General features: G+C 50.4%; 2 protein-coding genes and 1 long non-coding RNA gene across 7 annotated transcripts; 1 reads left to right on the top strand and 2 right to left on the bottom strand.

Moving 5' to 3' along the window:
* Positions 1-558: 558 nt before the first annotated feature.
* Positions 559-5,253, bottom strand: LOC147911196 (ral guanine nucleotide dissociation stimulator-like). Of its 2 annotated transcripts, XM_087428438.1 has the most exons (7): positions 4,868-5,253; positions 3,180-3,248; positions 2,681-2,755; positions 2,054-2,086; positions 1,590-1,711; positions 1,287-1,387; positions 559-979 (listed from the first exon to the last, which is right to left on the bottom strand). In XM_087428438.1, the coding sequence occupies exons 1-7, from the start codon at positions 5,108-5,110 to the stop codon at positions 909-911; spliced, it is 714 nt and encodes a 237-aa protein (XP_087284564.1). In that variant the 5' UTR covers positions 5,111-5,253; the 3' UTR covers positions 559-908. The 2 variants fall into 2 exon arrangements, with proteins under 2 accessions (XP_087284564.1, XP_087284565.1); XM_087428439.1 differs by lacking the exon at positions 2,054-2,086 and having other exon boundaries at positions 4,868-5,252.
* Positions 5,254-5,259: 6 nt separating this feature from the next.
* Positions 5,260-12,358, bottom strand: LOC147911195 (ral guanine nucleotide dissociation stimulator-like). Of its 4 annotated transcripts, XM_087428434.1 has the most exons (9): positions 12,280-12,358; positions 10,860-11,125; positions 9,378-9,485; positions 8,927-9,120; positions 8,250-8,360; positions 7,402-7,592; positions 6,882-7,258; positions 5,893-6,108; positions 5,260-5,525 (listed from the first exon to the last, which is right to left on the bottom strand). In XM_087428434.1, the coding sequence occupies exons 3-9, from the start codon at positions 9,468-9,470 to the stop codon at positions 5,298-5,300; spliced, it is 1,410 nt and encodes a 469-aa protein (XP_087284560.1). In that variant the 5' UTR covers positions 9,471-9,485; positions 10,860-11,125; positions 12,280-12,358; the 3' UTR covers positions 5,260-5,297. The 4 variants fall into 4 exon arrangements, with proteins under 4 accessions (XP_087284560.1, XP_087284561.1, XP_087284559.1 ...); XM_087428435.1 differs by lacking the exons at positions 10,860-11,125; positions 12,280-12,358 and adding an exon at positions 10,525-10,787; XM_087428433.1 differs by lacking the exons at positions 10,860-11,125; positions 12,280-12,358 and having other exon boundaries at positions 9,378-9,828.
* Positions 10,865-16,675, top strand: LOC147911194 (uncharacterized). The gene is made up of 3 exons (XR_015551445.1): positions 10,865-11,004; positions 11,227-14,630; positions 16,601-16,675. It is a non-coding gene; the product is annotated as an uncharacterized LOC147911194 (long non-coding RNA).
* Positions 16,676-17,642: the final 967 nt, after the last annotated feature.

Below are 17,642 nucleotides of genomic sequence, written 5' to 3'. Positions count from 1 at the left end.
CTCTGGATATGAAACAAGTGGGAAAAGGACTTCCTAGGGCATGGGCCAGGATCCCAGGTTTCCAATCTAGGCGAAGGGTGAACAGGGAGGACTAGAGGCGGCCTGATGGGGATGTCCTGTTGGCCCTTAGTCCATCTGCACATGGTGTTCCTCTGGCCTTGTCTGTTCCATGTGCAACCTTTTATCTTTTTACATTTTTCCTCATTTAGTGTTGATGCACATCCAGAGACTGGTTAGAAAACGGCAATTTCCAATATCTGATCAAAGAAACATCAACAAGAGAAGCAAAAAACATTCCTTCTTCCTGATAAGCTGTAGAAAGACAGCCACTGTCCTGGGGAAGGACATGGTCCTGGTAAGTGCTATTTGAAAGACATCCACATTTCAGTGGTTATTGCTCTGCCTGGGAAAGTCCCTCCAACCTCGACATCCAGGGAGATCTGAGGGGCTGTCTCTGCTCCTGGCCCAGGTGAACCACACAGAAATGCACCTGTCCTCTGAGGAAGGGGGACTTGAGGGTGTCATTCAGTAGCCAGGGAGGAGGCTGGCCCTCCTCCCTTCTCCCACATACAATAAGCTGTGACCATACACAAGTTCTTAATTCAAGGAGGAAAATAAGATTCTGTGTCTCTTTTACATGAGCAGAAGAAGTGAAAGAACCACACCACAACACCCAGGCTGTGACAGAAACAGGATATAACGTAAGAGTCAAACCTACCATTTACTATTAAAGAAATAATATCACTCCTCCCCAGTGGGTTAACGGTCGCAGGGGTGGAGATGTCAGGGAGTTGGAAGGGGTGGTGCCCTCCCTCTGGGGCTTTAGGGGAAACCAGGGAAAGTCTTAGGATGTCCTCGTTCACTCAGGGTGGGAAGAGCTGGCCTGGTGCACCATGAGGGCGCCAGTGTCACTGCTGGTCAGGAGGAGCTGCCCTTGTGGTCTCCAGAGTGTGACGGCTCATCGCCAAGGGCGTGGTGGCTGAAGAGAAGAAACAGACTATTTTGGGGTCCCTCCCTGAGATTCATGGCACACCTCCCTGCACCCCTGCACTCTGAGCCAAACTCTGTGCCGAGTGCTCAGTCCATCAACAGCACCCCGTTTGTCCCTGATGCGGGAGGCATCATTTAGCATCACCCATTTCAGAGGATGCAACTAAATCCCAGAGAGGAGAGGGGAGCGGCCTGTCCCAGGCCTGCCCAGCAGTGGAGCTGGGATCCAGTCCCATGCTTAGCCCGAAGCTGTACTGAGCCCCTTGGATTCAGTCGCTGTTGGTCCCAACACTCACTCGGCCCTGAACTGGAGGATGTCCGGTTCCTCTTTCTCCTGAAGAGCCGCATTTTGCTCGCCTTCTGGTGTGCGGGCTCCAGCTGGCAGGAGACCCAGTAGCTACAGGACAGAGTGGACCTGTGAGCTACCAGGAGCCACACCTCAGGTGCCCCTCCCAGAGCCTGCCAGCAGCTGAGTCCTGGTGCCCCATGGGTCACCACGCTACGAGTTCTGTGGCTGATCAGCGAGCCAGGCCACAGGCTCTGGAGCTGGCCATCAGAGAGAGTCTGCCCTGCCCTCACCCAACTCCTGTCCCCCTCACCTCTCATGGACACTGATGGGCTCCATGGCCTGGAACCAGGCCCCAAATCGCTCGTCGGGCTCCAGGTCATACTGATTTGCAGCCTGCTGGAGCAGCTGGATCCTCCGGATGAGTGTGAATTTCTGGGAGAAAGGAGAGGATGCAGACAGGGCTTGGGTGGGGAACGCTGCCAGGGACTTGTGCGGAGTGAGGATCTGGTCTGGGGTCTGTGCTCACTCGGGAACCCTCCTTCCTTCCCACTCCATTCAGGACTTGCCTGTCCTCACAGTTGGCTTGAATGAGTTCCTCATCCAGGAAGGTGTCCTTGATGCCAGCCCCTCCCGCACCCGCCAACGTGATGGGATGCCCAGCTTTGTGGATCTGACTCTCCCAATAAATGTAAGACCCAAGGGATGAGGCCAGAGAAAGTCTTGCCAGGGGAGGTCTCTGATTTCCACATCCCCATCCTCCCCATAGCTGCTCACCTCACACCATTTCTGGAAGTTGAGCCGATTTCCCTGGAAGGGAGACAGCCAATGTCCATCAGAAACAGCCCCCTAAGCCCAGAACCAACCCCCATCCCACCCCTTCTCAGGCTGCAGGAATGTCAGGGCCCAGCAGAGGGCAGACCTTCCACAAAGAGAACTTGACACTGGGCCAGGCTCTGGGCTCCAGGGCAGGAGGGACAGGGGAGCTGAGGCCAGAGACCTTATGTAGCACACCCTCTCTGATGACAGACGGGGAGACTGAGGCCTCAGGGAGGAAGGGACAGCTGGAACACAGAAGTGCTTCCTCACTTGCAGGGGCTGATGGCACTCCCCCAGGGGCAGGGCCTGAGGGGGAGGCTGAATCCATCTCAGACACAGCCTCCTGCAGCTCTGCAGGCAGGCAGCTATGAGCTTCACCAGCCCAGGTAGACTGGTGGGGGGCTTATACGGAGCGTCTATTCACGCATTGCTAAGATGGGCCTGACTCCCCAACTCCCAGGTGTGGCCATGGGGCTCTCATGAGAGGAGGTTTGCCAGGTACTGAGAACTCAGGTCCCAGTGCAGGGCTCTCGCCTCCCAAACCTCAGGATCCTGCTCCCTGGCCCCACCTCCAGGCTCACTCACTTCCAGATCATCCTCCATCCCAATGTCCAGCAGCTTCAGGTGATAGAGGAACATGCCCAGGAAGGGGACGACACCCTGTGAAATCAGGGTGGAAGTGGTGAGATGAGTCCCACCTCTCAGGTGCCCCCATGGACCCTCCCCCAAATCCCTTCACCCCAGCCTCCTGCCCACCACAGACTCCCACAGAGAACAGCCTAGGACCCTCAGCGGCCTCCCCCCAGTTGCCCCCTCCAGGACCACCCAACATCCCCAGTCACCTCCCAGGGGCGGCTTTTGGCAAATCCCAGGGTATGTGGTCCCTGCCCCTCCCCTCCCTAACCCATCCTGGGCCCAGCCCTTCCAGGCCTCCTCCTGGTCACTTCCAGGGCAGGCCTTTCAGGCTCTTGGGCTCCTGGAGCTGGGCTGGAGGAGGAGGGACCCCTCTCTTAGGGAGGCCTCCAGCCATGAGGTGAGTGACCCCTCCTCTGACACCTAGACCCTCCCCCTCAGGCCACCTCACCTGCTGCTGCTGTCTCTCCTGGGCTCCCTGGGGGTCCATCTGCAGGGTGGCCCTCACAGATATCACCTCCTGCAGGGTCAAGGACAGGCTCAGGGAGGCCATGTTCCCTTCCCCATGTCTCCCAGGCCCCTGATCTTGGACCCTGGACATCTGGTGTCTATGGCTGCTCCCATTCCAGGGTGCCCTGATTCTAGATCACTCCCAGCTCCAACACTCCCTTCTCTGTGCCCTCAGGCCTGCCCAGGCCCCTAAGCTTCTCTCCTCATCAGGAAAGTGTGAGGAGGACTCCCCATGCCTCCCAGGGTCCCCTGAGGACTCAGTATCATCTGACTGTCACCAGTGCTGTCCCCTCCCCCCTCGAGGAGGAGGAGCACAAAGCCCCTGCACATTCCTCTCCCCCTTGTACCTCATCACCCCTGTGAGGCCTGCACCACAGATCATCTCCCTCCATTTCCCAGATGAGGAGACCAAGGCCCACAGAGGGGCAGTGACTTGCTCAGGGGCCCACAGAGGAGACCGCTCCCCTTCCCAGCCAGAGGCCCTGGCCCCCGGCCTTCACTCCTCCTCCAGACACACCTCGGACCAATGTCCTGTCCTCTGGACTCTCGGGGTGTGTTGAGGCCCTCAGTCAACCTGAGCCATGGATGGAGAGGCACAAGGTGTCTCGGGGTCCCATGCAAGTGGCTTCTGTGTTTTCTAGCCCCCTGGGATTCTCTGACACCAGGCTGGCCCTGAGGCGATGCCAAAGTCCTCAGCTCCCTAGGATCCCCTCAGGATTGTTCTGCACAGAACTCCTCCTTCACTCACTCAGGAAGGGGACCCCCGTGTGCCACATCTGAGTGACAGTGTAGGAGTTGACCACGGCACTGTGTAATGGTGACATTTGCATCGTTTTTCACTTGGAAACTTCTAATGTCCCTTCTCCTTTCTCAGCTCTCATGTTTGAAGTCTGTGGTCTGAGCCTTTGTACAATCCTTAGGCCCCTCCTGCCAGGGCCTCGATGGAGGCCATTAAGAATCTGTCAGGAAGGTCCATTAAGAATCTGTAGGTTCCCTGATAATTCTCATTGCCATCTGAGGCGTATCCTTGTCGACAACGCCCCAGGGGAGACTCACTGGTTTGTCAGTAGTGACCACTGTCGGGCTAGAGTGCACAGTCCCAGAGAGCACACAGTTCTGTCCCAGATCCACCATTTGGCCCAAGGCTGTTCAGCCCCTGTGTCCACAAGGCCTGTGTGACCTCACAGTGCCCATCCCTGGGACAGGCAGAATGCCCTCCCCTGTGAGGTGCAATGAAGACAGAAGGAGCAGCTGGGGCCTGGCTTCCTGAGGACAGACTGGGCTGCTTTAGGAAGAAAGGAACCCCCACCCACTCCATCCACCCGCCAGCCTGGAGGATGATGAGGGCCAGCTGATGGGTCCGCATGGAAGCCAGACACCTGCTCATTCTGCCAGCTCCTCACCTCTTGGAACAGTCCAGGCGACACCACTGTATCCCGTGACCAAGGCCTCCTGCCCCAAACAGTCCCCACCTGCCCCTGCAGCTCACACCCCCCGCTTCCTGTCCAGCTGGACAAGACAGACCGTTATTTCTCAGGGAACCTTAAGTGAAAAACTTACCAAAGCACATCCTGCCTGGTCCCTCCCCACCTCACCTCCCGTCCTTCCAGATCTCCAGCCTCCACTCACCTCCTTGAGAAGCTTCCTGCTCTCCCGGTGGCATGTTTGGAAGATCTTTTTAACTATTTGACAGTTCTTCCTGAGGAGGGAAAAAAGGAAAGAAACACTGTGGAGTGGTTTGAGGGTAAATCCCTTTTGTTTGAAAACCCAGAAGATCCAGACAGCCTGGATGAGCATTTTCACTGTGTCGTCTGAGCCCTGAGGTGTCTGGGACTGGGGAGGGGCTCTCCTATTGTCACCTGGGGCCTCCATTCTCTTATTTTCTCAGCAGATGTGTTTTAAACAGTCTTAATTTCACGTGGACAGAGAGTTCTGTTGCTGCAAACACTTGAAAATCTTCAATTTGGTTCAAGCCATGATCTGTCACTTAGGGAAACTGATTCCTGAAGCAGAACCACTGGCCTAAGTTTTCAGAAAGACTTCAAGCCTGCCAACCAGGTCAGACCCTATCCCCAGGGTTTGCTGTCTCCCAGGAGGTCCCAACTGACTGAAGGGCAATGCCAGCCCTGTGGGGGGTGTCTGGTCCACCCAGGTGGTGCTCGCATGGAGAGAGGCCTACCCACCTGGACACCTGTCTCCACGTCTCTTTTAAACGTTGAATGGAGGGGCCCTCCAGAGCCCAGAAGATCGCATGGAGAGAGGAAAGGTTCCTCAGGCCTTGGCATTCCTGGGGAAGGGAAGAGAATGAGCTGTGAGGGGGAGCTGGAGCCCTGCTTCCTCTGGCTTCTGTCGCCTCATTGACGTCTCCTGTCCTGGATGAGACAGCGGCTCAGGGAACCCGGGAAAGGCACAGCTGGAACCTGATGAGGAATACTTCCAGGGAGGAGGATTTTAGCTCAAGCCAAGAAAGGAGCCCAGGAAGGGGTGAGCTTCCTACCACTGGGACCAGGAGTCAGGTCATCGAGGCCTGGCAGGAGGGGCCTAAGGTTTGTGCAAAGGCTCAGACCACGGACTTCAAACGTGAGAGCTGAGAAAGGAGAAGGGGCAGTTCCCCTGACTCCAGAGAGGGGCTCCCAGGGCCTCCCACATCTTACCTTGGCCACCTGGATCCAGAGCTCCACCACCCTGGCCCTGTCCTGGGCCGTCATGCTCGGGTCCCCAATGCAGGTGGTGATGATACATTCGACCACTCTGTTAAAGTGGGTCATGGTGGCATGGATGGTGGGTCCCACGTGCTCAATGCCCCTGTTGTCACCCTGGGACCAGATGGAGTCCAGGAATTCGTGGGGCCTCACTGTCTTGAAGAGCTCCTGGGGAGGACAGGGAGTGTCACCCAGCCCTGCCACAGCCCAGCTCAGCATCTGCAGCCCCCAGTCCCAGGCTGGGTCAGTGGTGAGAGCTGGAGCTCAGGAAGCTGAGAATGCGGCCTGAGGCTTGTGGGAGTCCCTGGGTGTTGCCTGTGTCCCCTGAGGGCACCCAGCACAGGATGACCCAGGAACCCATACTGTGGCGCAGGGAAGTGGCATTTGCTCGCCGCCCAGTCTCACTTCCTCCAAGCACCAGAACTCGGCTCCTGCTTGACCATCTCTAGGGGCATCTTCCACCCATTCTGACCATCCTGGGGTCTGACTCCTCTTTCAGATGCACATTCCCCCAAGGCAGCAACAACCAGGGGCTTTGTTTGTCTGCCTTGTAGTCATGTACACATGAGGTGCCTAATTAGTGCTGAGGCTGTTGAGGCCTCCTGGGCAAATGAGTGAACTACCCAAGGACGAGACAGCGCTTCAGTGTGCTCGCCTCCCCCACCAAAGCGCAGACTCTGCCCAACTTCCTCTCTGCTCCCCCTCATCCACCTGCACAGCCACTCTGCATGGCAGCTGCTCTCAGTGTCCACCCCTACTGTCCACATGAGGACAGCAAAGGCTTGGGAGTTAAGAAGGCTGCTCAGGTCACATGAGGGTAAGTGGGGAAGCAAGAGGTTGGACCGAGATCATGGGATTCTGGATCAGGAAATGGCAGGTCTGGGGCAGCTGATGGCACAGGGAAGGCCGGCCCCACCTGCCCTGAGAGCCCCGCTGCTCACCACATCCATCAGTGTCAACTGCTCTGCCACCAGCCGGGGAGGGAACTCCAAGAAGTCAGGCTTCTCCTCCCTCAGCAGGTTCTTGGTGGTCACGTCCCAGGGGCAGGCGGGCTCTGGGGCTGGATCTGGCTCTGCTGTTATCTCTCCAGGTGGAGGGAGGATTCTCCCTGGAGCCAATGGTCCAGCTGGCTCCAGCTCAGGAGCTGGCACTGGGGCTGGAGCTGATGTTGGTGGTGGCTCTGGCCCTGGAGGGACTGATGGAGGTGACACTGGCTCCAGCTCTAGCACAGGTGGTGGAACTAGAGCTGGAGCTGGATCTAGCCAGGGAGCTGGCCCTTGCTCTGGTGCTGGAGCTGGAGGGAGCTCTGGAGATGGTACTGCAGCAGGAGAAAGAAACAGTGTCACTCAAGTAGCTGACTTCCCCTGTGCCTGTCAAAGCCAGGAAAGACCCCACTGCCTTGAAGTGAACCAAGCCTCTGAACACTCTGCAAATTGTCATCCCAGACTGCAGTCGCCTCACCTTCCAGCTCTGCCTCAATGGGCCGTGGATGCTCCAGCTGGACCTGGAGAAGGTAGGCGTGGCCCTGCAGCCCCGAGCCAGGCAAGCTGAGATGCAGAGAGGCCAGCTTCATGCTGAAGCAGGGATAGTGCAGGAGCTCCCAGAAATCCTGCCCTGGGTCCAGGCAGGTTCCCACCAGAGAAGAGATGGCACTGGGGGAGGCAATTGGGCAACAGAGTCAGAGGCCTGGCCTTTCCCTCCACGCTTCTCACCCAAGGCACCCTGGCTTGGGACTGGGCCCTATGCCTGCCCCTCTCCATCCAGGTGAGAGCCACATGGCAGCCCTGACCCCTGTGAGGCTGTCCTGGCAGTGGCAGGCCTGCTTATCCAGCAGGTTGACACAGAGTCTGTTGTGACTCTCTTCCCACTGACACTCTTCTCCTGAAGGTCTGGGACACAGCCCACCCCAGCCCTCCATGCACTTGTGCAACTGGATTGAGCACTGAGACAGATTTGTGACCAGGTTGCTCACACACCTCCTGTTCTGGGCCTGGAGGCGGTGGTCAGAAGAGGTAGATGTGGAGAAGGGATGGCAGATTAAAATGGGTCTGTGGTGGGAATGGGTTTCTAGGGGAGAACTCAGCCCAGCCACCCCTCTGGTTCCCAGGGGTCCTGGCACCCATCCATAGCTCTTTGACTCCTGTCCTCCTGGAGTGGAAGCCACCGGACCTCTGCCTTCCCATGGGAATCAAAAGATGCGTGAGATGCGGCTTCTGACAGGCTCCCCTCATCCACAGCCTCCATCTCTCCCCACAGAGCTTGTTCTTTAGAGACAGGAGGCCGTCCTTCTGGACCCAAAGACCACTCACTTTTTTAGGTGGTCCTGCGCTCTGACCTCCTGGCTGGAATAAGGGGAGATGCCTCCAGATGTAAAGGAGGCTATGAGGGCATCCCTTGGGATGGACGGTGGATGACAAGACCTGCGAATGATGTCGAATGTCAATGTCTGACTCTCAGACGGAAATTGAGGCCACGCATTGTGTCTCCTTCATTCACTGAGTTTACTGTCTCCAAATGTCCTGCATGCAGTAGGTGCTTAATCTACATGGTTGAATGAATGTAGTCCACCCAGAACCATCCCAGACACCTGAGTGGGCCTAGGGCCTCTCTGCTGCCCCAGAGATCCTTGACTGGCTACCCCAAGGAAAAGGACCAGGACCAGCTGGATGGAATCTCCAACTCCTTGACAGGGTGGTTTCCATGTGCTTTTCCAAACTCAGAAAGGCCGCATCTCAGAGATGGGTGAGGCAGACTCCATGAACAACCACAGCACGTCCACAGCCCTCTCTGCAGAGCCAGGCACCAGGTAAGCACCCGCCATGGCTGATCCCATTAGTTCCTACAAGATCCCCATGAAATTTATCCTCTCCCACCCTACTTTTCAGAGGAGCAAACTGAGGCTCAGAGAGATTTGGTGACACTCCCAGGACACACAGCTGGCAGGGGGCAGAGTCACCACTGTGCTGAGGAGGGAGTGGCCACTCACCTAGTAAACAGCTGGTCCAGGACCTGGTGGGATGTGTCTAAGGCCGAGTAGTTGACCATGAAGGTGGTGAAGCTAGAGATGTTCCTCCTCAGGAAAGCTGGTGCGATGGACTCTGTCAGCTTCTCCATCATGCCTGTCTGGAGGGCCCGCATCCTGCAGGCCTCATTGAAATTCACGGTGGACTCATCCTCACACTGAGGGAGAGGAGGAGGTACATACACTCAATGACATCATGGTGAACCAGCGGGAGGATTGAGGTGACTTTCTACCCTCCTGTGTAGCTGGTGGGAAGGAGTGGAGGTCCAGATTCCTTTGGGAGTGGGACTGTGGAGCACTCTAATGAGAAAACCCTGGGGGGTTCCAGGGGAGACTCAGATTTGAGTCTGCATTCTAGTAGTGCCTTGGTCATCTCAGAGTCCTGGGTATGAAGACCCTCTGCACCCACACTCACCTCAGACCAGCCCTCTTCATTGATGGACTGGTGCACCTGTGTCCTCTCCAGGGAGATGGCGAACTGGAAACCATCTACCAGCTCCTCAACCATCACTTGGGTGCAGCTCTGCAGTGACAGTGCCCAGAAGTCAGGCCAGGAGGCATCAGGGGCCTGCCTGGACTTTGCCACAGAGGGAAACCCCACCACAGTTCAGGCACAGAGGGGCATCTGCATAGTCTCCATCAGGGAAGGAATGTGATGACACCTCGATGGCCTGGGATTCACATGTGGGTAGAAGAGCTTGGTCCCCAGCACTCACCATCCTCTCCTGCAGCCAAGATCTTCAGTATGAACATGACACACAACCAGATCTCCACCATTTAGCTACCTGCTCCTGCTCAGGGTGGTTCCTCCTCATACAACCTTCTCTAACTCCACCTCCCACATACATACACACACACACACACACACACACACACACACACACAATGAGGGTCAAGGGGTGTGGGGCTGTCCATTTGGGATCACAGTTGTGGCCTGACCTAGAGTGGCCTGCCCTGGGCTATGCTGTTACCTGATGGTTCCTCCTGCCAAAAGGCCACAGACATTCGAGGTGAGGGCTGAGCCAATGTCTAAAGCGACTTAACATGCTCTCATTCTTGGCTTTCCGGGGGCCAGAGCCTCGGAAAGTCACGGGACAACACGAGAACATCCTGCTGTGTCGAGTGTCTCCACTCAAATGAACTGGACAGGAGGCTGTGGTTACAATGTGGGTGCCTGGTAACCAGAGTTCTAAGTTCTGTTGGGGGCTGTCACCAAGGAAGTGAGGTCACTTCTTCAAGGTTCTATTACTTGGCCCCTTCCTTCAATCAGACCCACCCAAAGCCCCCGCTAGGCTGTTGGCTGCTCTCCCTCCTTGCCCATGTCATCTCCATCACTGTACACAAATATCCATCACCACCCTCCCCACAGCTCCTTGGGAGTGGAACCAGTGGCCAGCTTTGAGGAGACAGAGCTGAAGTCACACCTCTTTTATCCTACCAGTTCTGTGTCCTGGAAAAGCCACTGTGCCTCTCAAGATCTCCCCAGTCTCCCAACCTGCACAATGGGGATGGTGCTAAAAACAGCTTTCTAGGAACATCGTCAGGTGTATATGAGATAATACCTACAACACCTGTGGATTGGTGTCACATGTGTCTAATGCTGAACCTCCCATCTATGTCAGTTCCATCTGTGCAGCCTCCACAAACCCCCACTCCATACTTCTTGTCACACATCATTGGCCTGAATTTGGTCTGGTCACTCTTATCTGCAAGAGGGGTTAGGAATTTTATCTTTTAGTTTGTTGAATTGCCACCCAAAATAAAACTGATTCTCTGTTCTGAATATTAAGTGAGAAGGTGAACAGTGGAAACTACCCGTGCTCTCGCCCTACACTAACCTTCAAGGTGAAGGTGAGGAGATGAGCTTTTCAGATGAATCAATCATGTATTTACCTACCACAGGCTCTCTTTTCTTGTTGTTTATTCATCCACAGAGAACAAGTAGTCTTGCTTCCAAACCAGAATGTATGAGACGTCCACTGCCCTCTGTTCCCAGCAGAGTAACCAGAACCAATTTGTTGGCTTTTATTTGCCTGGCCCTTGTAAGTAGATCTGAGAACATTATTTCTATGTCCTTCATAGAGTGGGTCTGGGAGGGTCTGAGGTTGTAGAGAATTGTAGGCAAATAGCAGGCTCCTGAAAAACTGAGTCAAATTTGAATCTCTGTAATTCAAAGAAGGAGAGTGATATCAGCATCATGGTGGAATAAGACACCTCCTGTTTTTCTACTCCTGCACTAACAATGCTTTGGCATCCATCCATAGACAAAAGTGCCTTTGTGGGAGAAGTGGGATCCAGCACCATATGGCAAGGGACACAGAGGGAGTCTCACCCACCCATGCATCTGGTAATAGGCAGACAGACCTCGGTCCCAGCTCTGGACCCTGCAGTGGCCCGTGAACCAGCTCAAGCTCCTTTCAGCTGCTGCATGGAAACCCCTGAAAACACTGTCTTAGATCATGACACACAGAGGAGAGGGCCTTTGTGGAAGTCCAGGTTTCAAGAAGAGAAGTTCCAGCCCTCTGTTGGAGCACAAAAATATGAGTCTGGATGGGTTGAAGAGTTTGGAGGCATTGGCAGATAGGTACTCTTAGAGGGCTTTAAAGGATGTGGATCCTGTAACTGCACTGAGCACTCCATCAAGAAGTCTCCCATGACTTGTGGGGTATGCCTCACCCATGGATCTCCCCAGCTGGCCCTTAGGCACCCCCAGTGCTCTGCGTGCCTCACATACACACACCTCCACCCTAGGGCTTCTTCCTTGTGTATGCTCCCAACAGTGGTGGTTAGAGTGAATTTTGGAGGACAGCTAGTGAGCACGTGCAGAAACTTGGTCCAAATCCACAGGCCAGAGAGAGACCACAAACTTGAGGTTTCACACAACCTCTGGAATACAAAAGGGAGGCTGTCAGCGCCCAGCCTATTACATCACAGCATCAAGAGAATGCATACAAGCTGGAGAATTCTGCCATTAATGAACAAATTAAAAATGCTGAGATTATACTGGTATAACACATTAAAATACAAATGTATTATTGAAACATACATTAAGTTTAAAAAAATGACATTTCAAATGTTGGAAAAATTAAGTTTGAGAAACCTTGTAGGTGGTCAGTAAACATCTGTCCCTCCCTCCCTCTCCAGAGCAGCCGTATGTATATGTATAGATACACACACACACACATATATATACACCCTATAAGTTATATATAGAGAGAAGCATATGTGCATGTGTGTCCACAAACACTCATACATATATATAATGCATGTACCTATGTATATCATATACATGTATGTATACATGATAGAATACTCACATGCACATGTGTATATCTCTACAATTTCACCTTCAATAAGGTAAATTTCCGGTTTGTATTGACTCTAAATATCTCTGCTTTTTAACTTGTTAGGTCTGTTTCGGTTTGTTTTCCCCAAACTTTCTGGTTAGTCCTCTGGGCACTTCTCAATTGGATAACTGTTATGTTTTTCATTCGTTGTTGTGCTTTCATTTTCTCTTTTTAATAAACATATTTGTTGAAATATGACATACAATCAGAATAGAGCACAAATCCAAGTGTAAAGATTGATAAGTTATCAAAAAGTGTACACATGTATTAACAACACCCAGGCCAACAAACAGAACATGACCAGTTCTATTTATAGTAGATTATACATGATGTATATAATAGATAATAACCGCAGTTACCCAGATTATGATTTCTCCTTTTTCAGGAAGTAGCACACTGAATGGCAATGCATAAAGCAAATTTGGTCATGATGTGGCCTCCTTCAAAAATATAGCTGGATTTGGAAGGTTAATTTTTTTTAGGAATACATGAGTTTAGTTCCAGAAAAAAAGAGGCTTGTAAATTTCCTTTCCTGTAATGACCTTGTAAGATTTTTGTAGCAAAGTTAAGCTATTCTCACAAAATGAATCAAAAAGTTTTTCCCATTTTTCCTGTTCTCTGGAAGAGCTAGACTCAATGTGTATTATTTCTCTCCTGAATGTTTGGTGGAATTTGCCAGCAGAGGTGTTAGCCACGATGAAATGTGGGAATGTTTTAAACTATGGATTCAGTTTCTTCTTTAGATATGGGACTATTCAGATTTCTCATTTCTTCTTGAGACAGTTTTGGTAACTTTCATTTTCCTGGCAATTTGTGAATTTCATCTAAATGTTCAAATGTATTGACATGTTATTTATAATAACACGTGTGTTGTCAGGGAAGGTCTGGGGTGAATCTCCTGGGGGCAGAAGTCAAGCTCAACTCATGTGTCCCCGCAGCTTCAGGCACCTGGATGGTGGAGGGAGAGCTTGTTCTCATTGCAGGACGAGAGGCTGAATGCTTTTCTTTTCGCCCTCTGCTCTCCATTCACACCAGCTCAGGAGACCTTGTTCCTGGCCAAGTTGGCGTGCAGGCAACGCCCCATGTAAATTCTTCCAGGCCTGGTGGATATTTGGAAATTTTTTTCTCAGATGTTCTCTTGACACCACATGGCAACATTTGTATAATATTCTCTCTTTATTTTCTATTTGAGTCAGTTTTGGTAATCGCATTTTCAATTTGTAAACTTTGCAAGGCTGTGTCTCTTAGACTCCTAAGTGTTTTCCGTTTTAACTCATTCAAACTTCTCCCAGATGTTCCTGCCTTACGGTGATTCCTTCTTCATGGGAGCTCTGAAGCTCTTCCTAGCTGCCTGGTTGTTGACAGTGGCAGATACACGAGTTTCATGGGGCCGAAGTTTAGGCAGTTTGATTGCCAGCCTTCTGCTGCACCATTCTCAACCCACAGACACAGTGCTTCTCTGCTTGTCCCAGAGCCGTTAGCTGTAATTACTCTTCCTCCCCAGGGCTATCTCCAATCGCATGTTGATATTATTGCTGTTCTCTGAAGCATTTGGTGATGTGTTCAAATGAACAAGCATTTTGGATCCTGAACCAAAGAAGCATTTACAAAACGCACTCTGAATGTGATCTGCTTTTCCATTCATTAAACTTTTCTCATAAACTTAATCACTTTTCTCCATGTGTGTGGAATTCAGTAAGGATGTTCCAGAGCCCAGGTGATGTTACTTGATTTAGCTATAAATTCTAGGGCTTCAGGAGAGCTGTTGCCACAGATGGAGTGAGTTGGCTGGGCATTCTTCCTTCATTAAGTGGTTGCATTGGATTTGAAGATAATTGTGGTTTGAGTCTTTTCCCTAAGTAGCCCCATCCCTCTCAGCAGGTTTCAGTACAAGAACTATCAGTATGTTCTGGCCTTGGTTTTTGCCATTGAGGAAATCAACAGAAACCCCAATCTTTTACCCAACGTATCTCTGGGAGTTGATCTCTATAATGTCCTGCACAATGAACAGAAGGCACTGGAGGGTTCCCTCATTTGGGTCTCAGGGCTGGGCAAAGACAACCCAAATTACACCTGTAGGAGAGAGAGCAAGTTTCTAGCAGTCCTTACTGAAACAACATGTGCAATTTCTGCCCAGATTGGAACACTGCTGGAACTGTACAAATTTCCACAGGTAAGGCTGTGTGGTATGGGGAGACATGAAATCATGTCTACTTTAATGCCATTCTCAGGTGCCTGAAAAGGAAGAAAGGAGGAGACTGTGTTTATGCATCTCTCACTGGATGTAATCTCCAAGGACGAGTGTATAGAGTCTTAGTGAGGTATGCACATTTCCTTTATTTGGCAGCCCTAAGCACTATGATTTCATCCATGTCCATTGATAACAAGGTTCCAGGGACCATCTGCTCTTGGCCAGATTGGGTCCCAATCCTGAGTCAACAAGTCATTTGCATGAACATCATTTGCAGTGATGCAAATGAACTGCATCAGAGGAGGCAATGTCAGGTGTAAGGTGCAAGTGTCAGAAAGGGCCCATGTCACTCAGGGCTCAGACAAGAACATTCTAGCATCACAGCCTCCAAAGTGCAAGATAGGGAGGGACAGCCTCACACACCCAGGGCCCAGGGCAGCCACAGGACATTCTATGTGTGACCCATGCAGGGCTGCACACCAATCATGAGTGCAGAAACACCACAAGCCCATGAGGCCCTGCCTGGGGAAGCAAAAGTCATGCTGAATTTATAAGATTCCAAATCAGTAACTCAAGATCAATGCAGAAATAAAGTTGCATTTTTGATTTTCTAAAAATTGACCTCCTTTCCTTTTCCTCAGTTCTTTTAACCATGCTAATTCCGGGATCAATATGTTGTGATGATCCACTTCTGCACCCTCAACATTGGTTTCCTCCATTATTAATGCTGTTGTGAGAATTTCCTCCCTTTCCTCACCCTAAAGCAGAGGATACTAGCTGGAAGGAACCCCTGTATTCGCCATCATGCCAAACATCTATGACTATGACAAAGGTCACACACACCTCTATGGCCCTGGAGCAAAGGGGATTTTAGGGCAGTGAAACCATAGTTCTATATGATTCTGTAATGGCGGATACATATTACTACGCATTTGTCAAAACCCATAGAATGTACAACACAAAGAGTGACCCTAATTCCAACTATGGACTTTCATTAATTATAATGTATCTGGACTGGTTCAGGAATTATAACAAATGTACCACACTAAAGTTAGTAATTTGTAGTTAATAGTGTTATAGTAATAATGTTATATAAGTTATATAGATTACTAATGAGATGTTAATAATAGGAAAACTATGCTGGGAGGGATGAGGGGATATATAGGAACTCTATAATTTCCACTTAATTTTTCTGTAAACCTATAACTGTAAACCGTTATTTGAAATAAAATCTATTTTTTTAAATCATATTTTCCTATCTGGTAGCCTCTAGCTACATGTCACCATTGAGAATTTGAAATGTGGCTAGTCTAAATTGAGATGCGCTGTAAATGTAAAATACACTATGGGTTTCAAGGATTTTATATAAAAATATGAATGTATAATACCTCAATGATAATTACATATTGACTACATGTTGAGATAATAATTCTTTGGAGATGTTGGGTTAAATCAAATATATTAAGATAAAAAAATGAAAGGCTTACATAGCTACTGACTTGGGAATTGCAAGATGCACCACCACACACACACACGAGACTCTGGCTGAGGCAGGGGGTTCTAGGTTTTGCAAGCACCTCATAAATTTATGGCCTCCCACACTCAAACCCTCCTCTCCTGACTTGGAGCAAGGCTATTGCTATGGGTTGAATTGTGTCTCCCAAAAGATATGTTGATGTTCTAATCCCCGGAACCTATGAATGTGACCTTATTTGGAAATAGGGTCTTTGCAGATGTGATCAAGTTAAGATGAGGTCCTTAGTGTGGACTCTAATCCAATATGACTGGTTGGAGAGGAAACAGCATTTGATGACAGAGGCAGAGATTGGACTGATTCAGCTGCAGCCAATGAACACGGATGATTAGCGGCCACCACCGCAAGCTGGGGGAGTCAAGGAAGGGCCTGCTGATACTTTGATATCAGATTTCTAGGCTTCAGAACTGGGAGAGAATGAATTTCCTTTGTTTTAAGTCACCCACTTTGTGCTATTTTGTTACAGCAGCCCTGGAAAGTCATACAAGTATAAATGGCAGAGCTCATGTCACACAGGAAACATAAAACAGAGGCAGAAAAAGGGGGATTTATTCTCTTCCTTCCAGGTTGGAGTGGTTTCCAGAAAAACTGGTTGCTGTAGCAGAGGTCCCTGGTGTCACTGTGGTTTTTCTGGGGCCACAGGAGCTGGTGAAGCTGTTGGGCTGTTTGAGGAGACAGAGATAATGGTATGCAGAGCCCTAACTATTAGGCTGGAAATCACGGAGATATTTGTGATTCAAGAGTCCTTAACTGGGGAAAAGGCCGTCACAAGGTGATTGGAATCAGGTCCGACTTGTCCTTCCCCACTGATGTCTGAGAACAATGGGACCTTGTCCAATTCATGATGAACCAAAGAAGAACTTCCATGTAAGCTGATTTATAATATTGAAAAATTTCCAAACTCTTAAGTGTCTATTGATAGGATGCTGGTTAAAGATATTATAATAAATTTCAATTAAGTAATCGAGTCATTAAAAATCAAATCAGAGTCTATTTTGGAGCAAAAACTAAGTTTAGCTATTATAGGATACCAACGTTGTGAAATGAAATTTTTATGTTTATATACATAAGAGGAAAATTGGCTGGAAGACAAAGCACCAAAATATTAATAGGGAATATCTTTGAAAGATGAACTTACAGTTGACTCAGTTTTCATTTTTGTCTCTCTTTGTTTACCTGATTTTCTACTAAAATGATCATGCAATTTTGGTAATAAGGAAAATTGTGTATTGTTTTACATGACTAGACCATAATCGCTGAAGATTCTAATGAAACAGGTGGGAGAAATAAGGGATCAGGTGTGTCTCTGACTTTTGTCAGGAAACAGCGCTCAAATCTCTGGCTACAAGAGGAGTGCTGCTTTTCTGGGGTAAGGGCTTAAACAGCTTATTCCCTCTCCAAGGAGAAAATGATCTAACGTGCAGTTCAAGCCTGCAGATAAACTGCTGAACCTAAAAGACAGTTGTCTTCAGATCACTGTTATAATCTCCATCTTCTTTTAGTCTGCTAAGCCGCAGCATCGCTTTATCCATCCTATGTCATCCATGCACCCTTGTTGTTGATGTTAGTGGTGGTGGTTGTGTGTGTGTGTATGTGTTTGTGTCGAGG

Source organism: Ceratotherium simum, unplaced genomic scaffold, assembly GCF_057802395.1.
Source record: "Ceratotherium simum simum isolate JZ-2026a unplaced genomic scaffold, ASM5780239v1 HiC_scaffold_48, whole genome shotgun sequence".
NCBI classification, from domain to species: domain Eukaryota; kingdom Metazoa; phylum Chordata; class Mammalia; order Perissodactyla; family Rhinocerotidae; genus Ceratotherium; species Ceratotherium simum.
This window is presented reverse-complemented; position numbering and strand designations above follow the sequence as displayed.